Source organism: Cannabis sativa, chromosome 3 (assembly GCF_029168945.1).
Source record: "Cannabis sativa cultivar Pink pepper isolate KNU-18-1 chromosome 3, ASM2916894v1, whole genome shotgun sequence".
NCBI lineage: Eukaryota > Viridiplantae > Streptophyta > Magnoliopsida > Rosales > Cannabaceae > Cannabis > Cannabis sativa.
In genome coordinates this window covers 35,095,832-35,104,029 of record NC_083603.1, presented here as the reverse complement: position 1 = coordinate 35,104,029, position 8,198 = coordinate 35,095,832, and the positions used below count along the sequence as shown (strand labels likewise).

At 36.3% G+C, this 8,198-nt stretch overlaps 1 protein-coding gene across 1 annotated transcript; it reads right to left on the bottom strand.

Annotated features, from left to right (window-relative positions):
- Window positions 1-252: 252 nt before the first annotated feature.
- Window positions 253-2,822, bottom strand: LOC115711402 (glycosyltransferase BC10-like). The gene is made up of 3 exons (XM_030639736.2): window positions 2,487-2,822; window positions 1,554-2,282; window positions 253-1,097 (listed from the first exon to the last, which is right to left on the bottom strand). Exons 2-3 carry the CDS (start codon window positions 2,073-2,075, stop codon window positions 447-449), a joined length of 1,173 nt encoding a protein of 390 aa, XP_030495596.2. The 5' UTR covers window positions 2,076-2,282; window positions 2,487-2,822; the 3' UTR covers window positions 253-446.
- Window positions 2,823-8,198: the final 5,376 nt, after the last annotated feature.

Below are 8,198 nucleotides of genomic sequence, written 5' to 3'. Positions count from 1 at the left end.
AAAACTCATAAAGGAAGTCTAACTTATTTAAAATTGATTTTTTACACATTAAAGAGAGTGTGCGAGAGGGGCTGAAAGGGGAGCAATGAGTGAGCTTAAGCTTGAGGATTTGTCAATATTAACCTTAGTGTAGAATAGAGACTTGTCACTAGTATATGATTCTCTTCTTAATCAGAGAAGATGATTGATTTGCTTTATTGTCATGTTCTTTATGTGTTTGATGGATCATGACAAATATAAGATTAGTCATAGTTTGTTGGAACATGAATTGTTTAGGCTCTCGTAATAGAATTACTTACACAAATATTTCCTACCCCAATAAGTGAGAAATTAAAAGTCATGAATAATAATATATATAGCTAATGATGAGACCACGATATATTCTGGCATAATTATATATAAAATCAATTGTCATTATTAAGTAGAATATTGCATTTTATATAATATCAATTGAATTCCATTAACGTAGGAGCTGTACTCAACAGCCTGTCCAATGTGTTGGGTGCAAATTTCCTTGCAAACAAATGGCAAATATTGGTTCTCATCCAGTTGTTCTCACATTTAGTTCCATGCCTAAGCCCTTCCAATAACTCAATATTCACATCTTCTCTGACAAACATCCTTGGATGGGGTTGGATCAATCCAGAAGCTTTCCATCCAACCCAAGTCAATGACCTATTTAAAGTTATCTCCCCAAACTTGATATTAACAAATGTGGGAAGGTAGTGTTCATCAGTGATACATCTGCCACGACAAAACCTCACAAAGAGATCAAAGTATTTTTGGTCTGAAACAACCTCCATTGCTAAGGTTCGGTCTATAGCGAACCACTGTGAACCCTTTCGCCATTGCTGCAGCGTAATGAGTGGGCTCATTTTGATATTGTACCTGCCCCGGCCGACCGTGGTATCGGAGTCAAAAACCTCTAGAAAGGCTTTGGTTGTGCCCATGACATAGTTGTACACTATAGAGAAGTTATATAGGGGAATGCATGACTCAGAGAGTAGAATAAAACGTTTGTTTGAAAAGTCAAGTAAAGCATTGGCTAGTAGGCGCCTTTCGGCATCAACCATGCTAGCACCTCCCCATTCTACTTCCTGCAACAAATTAATCGTTCAAAACTTCACCATTTGTATGGGTTAATGATGTGTACATATACAATTCGAAAATTATACTTCCAAAAGAAAGTACACGGCCATGAACATTCGATTAAAATTTCAATCATAGCGTACGTTACTGAGCGAACAAAAATACTTGAGGAAAAGTATAATTATTAATTACAAGAGCATATTTAAGCATATGTTTAATTGTTATTACTCGCCAAAAGATTTTCGCCGACAAAGAAAAATATATGGCAAAATAATTTTAGTGAGATCAAAATATACCTTAAAAAACAAAATGTACGCTTTTAGTATTAAAGAAAAAAATGTACTCAAAAGTGAATCACTCCCAGTATAGTAATGATACAACTATACAAAAACTGGCTTCTTTCGTCATAAAGTATTTTCAAGTTGAAAATGAAAAGAAAATGAATGTGTCGACATTTTACTAACCTTACTAGGAATCCATCTGTTATAAAAGGCAGATTTTGTAGGCATTGTTTTGTTGAAAGAGGGAGTGGAGGAATGAACATAGACGGAGTAAAAGCCTTCGTGCCCTTTGAAGAACCTGTCCCATAAAGGAGCCAGCTCCAAATCACCTCTTGTCAAGAACATGAAGGCGACTTTTGGAGTGATTTTTAATGGGTATTGGCTTATGTTCGGTAATATAGAAGCTCTCCAAAGCAACTCTTTATCATCCATGTTATGCCTCACATCGTGTAAATCTGTTCTTGTGGTCTGGTTCATGAGTAATGCTTCATCTTTATCATCAAATGTTGGGATTGCTAGTGGAGGAGATATTATGTTGAGGTGGAGATAGGATTGGAGGTTATATAATAGCATTGTGCCGGTGAATAAAATTAAGGTGAAGATGACAAAAGATGAGATTACTTTGCGTAAACTTATAATTTTGAGAGCCAAGAGCTTGATATGTAAGGCTATAGAATATTGGTATTTCTCTTTTGTTGACACCATATTAAATAATGATAAATGCACGAAGAGAATTGTTCAAGAAAAGGAATAATATGATGAGGACAGAGATTTTGGATGTTAATGCGGTTTATGGCATAGATCTTAAACAATTCTTTGTCCTCAGTAACGAAATGATCGTAATAGAAGGAGAAGAGATAAATCAAAATGTCCTCGATCTGGTCTACAAAGTCAACTTTTAATTACAGACTCCTGCACTTGGAAGATTATAAGAAGTTATTATAACTTGTTTTACATCACTTTGACAATGAGTTCAGGAAGAAATTACTATATTTCTTTGGTGGAAAAAAGGAACAATTTTTTCTTACATTGATCATGTAATTTTCATACTTCCATGAATAAAAAAAAAATCAATTCTACATATAATTTTCAATGCAAGAACAAAAGATTACTTACTTGAAAAGTTGAAATGATGACCAAAATCTACTGCTTTATTCTAACAGCAGCGCCAGCATCGATGTTTTTCATAATTATAAGCTTCTGCAAACATAGTAAATAAAATATATTGGGGGAAGAGGACTGGGTAAAATCTTTGTCAACCCCATTCAAAGAGAAGATAATGTAACAGCAATATGATATGTTTCTTAGATATTCTTGGCATATAGTTATAGGAATCAGTAAGCAAAAAGACTAACTCTTGCCCTAGCAATCCATTGGGGATTTTTACCCAACAAAAGAAGGAAAATAAATGAGACAAATAAGGGAAACAGATGATTTTGGATTTTCAAATGTGTTTACTGTTTAAAGAAATAATTAATATATATTTATTTCAGATCATGAATTCAGATTCTAGTTATACATAAATTAAATTTTATTTAAAAAATATATATATATTAGTTTTGAGTCCTTTCTTTTCAATATAAATATATTGTTGTGAGTACGTGGCTAAATATTACTCTCTTCCTATTATACTACTACTGCAACTAACTTAACCAATTGTCTGTTATGATAGTTGGTACTCAGGTCTACACCAAAGCCTATAAAGCCATCATTCAAGTTAGTTGGGTAACACATTAAGAGAGAGAGTCAGATCGAGATAGAGAATTTTAGGAGTTGTTTAAAGAGTAAAGCAAGAGAGAAGTGAGTTCTTTAGGGCATTAATGGTGTGATGCATTTCTAATCATAATTACTACTTAATGAGGTTGTTTATAACAGAAGCAAAGCTTCTTGAGTTGTACAGTTAAATCATTTGTAATCCTCTGTTCTTCATTAGCTAATAAAGACTCTCAAAGCCTTGTTGTTGTTCTGGTCAGGGATATAGACAAGTTGGATCATCATCATCTTGTTCGTACCTCGTAAAGTTGGTGTGTTCATTGTGTTTGATTAACTCTATTTTTCATTGATTATTGCTGCATTCAAATTACACTTAAACTCTAATTGGTTTCATTGTCAATTTCTTGTGTTAAATGTTCTGGTTGAGTTGTTGTTTTCCCAACAATAGTTGGCATCAAAGTTCAGTTCTTGAAGCAAAAATAGGATCAAGAAAGGGATTCATCGCTTTCGCACGTTGTGAAGTAGACAAGCTCAATGGAGCAAATGATTTCAGATTATGGAGGATTAAAATGAAGGCCTTTGTTTTTTTTTATTATTTCTCTGATTTATTCACTCCTTCAGCAGTTAATTTTTCTGAAGTTGTTGTTTGTAGTCCTAGTACAGTCACGGTTGAATAAAATAACATGCTCCTTGAACCGGTTTTGAATGATGAAATAAAAAGAGCTCTCTTCCAGATGCATCCGGATAAATCCCTGAGCCCCGATGGCATGACACCGGGCTTCTATCAAAAATGTTGGAGTGCAGTGACTTTTGATCATGTTATGTGTTTCTACTATTACCTATAATGTCACTCATGGGGGTCATTCTATGGGTCCAATTTTTCCTGGTAGAGGCCTAAGACACGGGGATCCACTATCTCCATATCTGCTCCTTATTTGTGCTGAGGGCTTTTCGGCTCTATTGAAGAAGTATGAAAGGCATCAATGGTGAACTGGGTGTAAAGTTGCTAGAGGTGCTCCAAGAGTTTCTCATATGCTTTTTGTGGATGATAGTTATTTGTATTGTAAGTCTAATGGAAACCAAGCTCAAAATATTATTCAGCTTTTACAAAGCTATGAATTGGGGTTTGGTCAGAAGGTGAATTTTGATAAGTCTTCAGTTTTTTTCAGTAAGAACACTAGTGAGGAGGTTCGGAGTCAAGTTTGTGTAATTATGGGATTGGTCGAGGCCAATGAAGATAGCTTATACTTGGGCTTACCTTGCATTATGGGGAGGAAAAAGAATGCAATACTTTGTTTCCTAAAAGAAAAAAAGAGGCAATATATTTTTAGTTGGGAAATTAAGTTTTTATCCAAAGCGGGTAAGGAAGTGTTGATTAAGTAGGTTGCTTAAGCTCTTCCAAGTTATGCTATGAGTGTGTTCCTTTTGACTAAGGACATTTGTGCTAGCCTTGAAGGTATGATGGCAAAATTTTTGTGGAAAGCCCAATCCAACTCTACAAGCAAGGGAGTTAGTTGGTTTAGTTGGAAGCGCCTTTGTCAACATAAGCATGCTGGTGGGTTAGGATTTTGCAATCTCCGTGATTACAACTTATCTTTTTTGGGAAAACAAGGCCGGCGGTTACTCACAAAAAAAGATACGTTAGTGAAAAGGATTTATAAAGCCCGGTATTACCCAAATGGTTCTTTTTTACAAGTTGAGCTCGGACAGAATCCAAGTTTTATTTGGTGTAGTATTTGGTAAGCCCAAGCTCTAGTTAGGAATGGTGCAAGGCGATCAATTGGTACTGGCTCATCTGTTAGTGTCCTCCTTGATCCGTGGCTGCCAATGGTTAGTAACCCCTTCATTATTTCAGAACATCAAGGTCTCGTGGGTGACAGATCTTAGGACTTAGAGCTACTTGATGATATATTTGTGAAGAGGGATAGAAATTTGATTATGAGCATTCAGTTAAGTAGTTCTACAGACGATGATTCTTGGTACTGGAACATGGAACACTCGGGTTTATATACTGTCAAGAGCGCTTGTAAGTTTCTGCAATCTGCTACTGGGAGTTGGCTGCATCTAGAAGAGGAAAATTGCTGGAAAAAATTGTGGAAACTTGAAGTACCTCCAAAAGTTCAACATTTCTTGTGGAGGGCTTGTACAGGCTGCCTTCCAACAAAGGTTCAACCTAGCACAAAGCACGCTAATGTGGATTTATTTTGTCCATTTTGTAATGATGAGCATGAGACAATTTTCCATGTTCTTGTTGGTTGTGGATTCGCTCGTAGTTGCTGGAATTTATCAGCTATTGCATTAAATTCTAATTTATACCAAGAATTTAGCAGCTGGTTTTTTGCACTCTTAGACGAGGACCGTGGTGATATTGTTCTTGATGCAGCAATGGTCAGTTGGAGTTTGTGGAAGATCCAAAATGAGGTTTTGTGGCAGCAAAAACCTTGTTCTGCTTCTAGTGTGGTGAAGTCGGCTCGGTCAGTCCTTGACCAATGGAAGATTGCTAGAACTTAGTCGTCCCTCTTTCAGACTAGTGTTTCTTTTCAGTGCAATCATTGGGGTAAACCAGAAAGTTTAAAGGTCAAGGTGAATGTGGACAGAGCTATCAAAGGTCCGGGTTTTGTTGTGTGGCTCGTGAATCTAATGAAAGATTAATTGAATCCATTTCAAGTAGAAGTGATTCTTCTTCCTGAAATTGCTGAAGTGATTATAATAAAAGAAGCGTTGAGTTGGGCTAAAGATAAAGGTTGGAAAGATGTGGTTGTCGAGTCGGATGCGTTGATGGTGGTTCAAGCAATAAATAGTTCAGTCCAGATGCCATCACAATTTGGTTTGTTGGTGGCTGACTGTCGTTTAATTTTATTATCTTTAAAGAATGTTTTAATTTCTTTTATTTGTAAATCTGCTAATAAGGTCGCCCATTGTGTTGCTAGGGGGTCTTGTTTTACGCCAGATTGTATTTTCAATGAGCTGAATGCTCATTCTGCTTTGCAAAAGTTTGTTATGTTTGAGGCCTTTTTTAATGCATAATCATCCTTTGTTCAAAAAAGAAAATGAAGGCCTTTTCTGTTCATCAAGAAATCTATCAAGCCATTGATAAGGAAGAGTAAAAAGAATTGGGAAATGACAAGAAGAAGATCATAGAGATTGAGACAAAAGCACATAGTGCCATACTTGTTTGAGGTGCTGAGAGAAGTGTCAAGTGAAGAAACAACATTCGGTTTACGGGAGAAATTGGTCTCAATCTATCTGAAGAGATCCTTCACAAATAAATTGTACTTGAAGAAGAAACTATACACACTTGTAAGTGTCATTATTTTGTGACAGTTTAGTTATGTACAATGTCTAGTCGTGTTTGGAGTTTTTATCTGTTATATCTGCATTAACGTTCTGTTAAGTCAGTTATTGTTAAGTGTTAGTTAGTGCCAGGTGGACTGTTTTGTGGATATATATAGTCGGTTTTAGTCTGCAAACAGCTTATCCATTAAATCATATTAGTTTGTTATTTCAGTTGTCTTCGTGGGAGTTAGTGTCGTGTCTTGCTATTCTTGTTGTTGTATCTACAGGTCTGATTGCATAGTTTGAAGATGGTCATCAATGGCAGAAAGATCAGAGCCTGGAGTTGCTGAGTTCTAACTGAAGGGAGTTCAGTGTCAACTTCGTTATCAGATCTGAAGGGATTTCAGGTTGAAGAAATGTCGAAGAAGAACTCAGTTGCTGCACAAGGGATTGTGCACTAACAATCAGGATTCTTGATTGTTGTTGGTAATTCATTACTAATTGCTGTAAAGTTTGTATTAGATTCCTTTAGAGAGAATTGAAGATTGTAATACGAAACTATTGAGAATAAGTAGATGAGATTACCCTCATTCGGGGAACCCAAGCACTAGTCGGCTGAGATGTGTTCTCAGTGCAGATGAAGCTTGTAAATCTTTGTGTGTTTTACTGCTTTATTATCGATTCAAGTCTAAAATTCATATCTTGAAATCAATCAACCTAAAGATAATCAACTTGGTAATTTGGATCATTAAAATCAACAAGTTGTACTTTCAATTGGTATCAGAGCCTGAAATTTTCTAAAAAATTGTGTTAGATCCTACTGTTGTTTGATTCTTGATCCTTGATTCTTGATTCAATTTTGAGGATTATTCTGTCATCACTAACCATCTCTGAGTTCTCTCTCGAAGAACTACGGAACATTTGTGTGTCTGTTCTCTACTTCTTTGTGCAAGATGGAAATGTTTAGAGAAGGAGGATCTACCTCGAGACCTCCCATGCTTGAAGGAGCCAACTATCCATACTGGAAAACCAAGATGCGTGCCTTCTTGAGAGCTGTAGATGAAAGAGTATGGATGTCCATAGAAGAATGGTGGTGTAAACCAATGATGATGGAGAATGAAATCGTTATCACTAAACCTATGAGCCAATGGACCACAGTTGAAATGGAAAGAGCTAATTTCAACTCGAAGGCCCTTCATGCTCTGTTTAATGCTGTCTCCACTAATCAGTTGAAGGTCATTGCCAATTGTGAAATTGCAAAGGAAACATGGGAGAAGCTGAAAATTAAAAATGAGGTAACTGATGCTGTCAAGAAATCAAGATTGCGTGCCTTGGCCAAGGCCTTTAAAATCTGACCATGGAGGAGGATGAGTCCGTAGCTGAATTTCATGCAAAATTGTGTGATATCTCCAATGAATCCTACGCTGTGGGGAAGACTTACTCAAATTCAAAATTGGTTTGAAAGGTTCGTGGTTTTCTCCCCAGAAGATTCATGTCCAAAGTTACCTCAATCGAAGAAATGAGAAACATTGAGAAACTCGATCTTGATGAACTCATTGGGTCCTTGCAAAATTATGAGCTGCCACTGTCCAGGTGGAAGAAAACCAAGAAACGGAAGGAGGTGGTGAAAGAAAAATCAGATGCGAGTATTGCACTTATTCACCAAGAAAATAAGAAACCAGTTCTAGAAAAATTGAATGGCATTACTGACAAAACTATTGCCTTGTTGACGATAAACTATGCAAAATTCTTCAAAAAGAACTACAGAAGAAATTCCCCAGCTGACAAAGAAAATTTTCTCAAGAAAAACAAAGGTGTAAATTTCAAGCAAGGACAAGC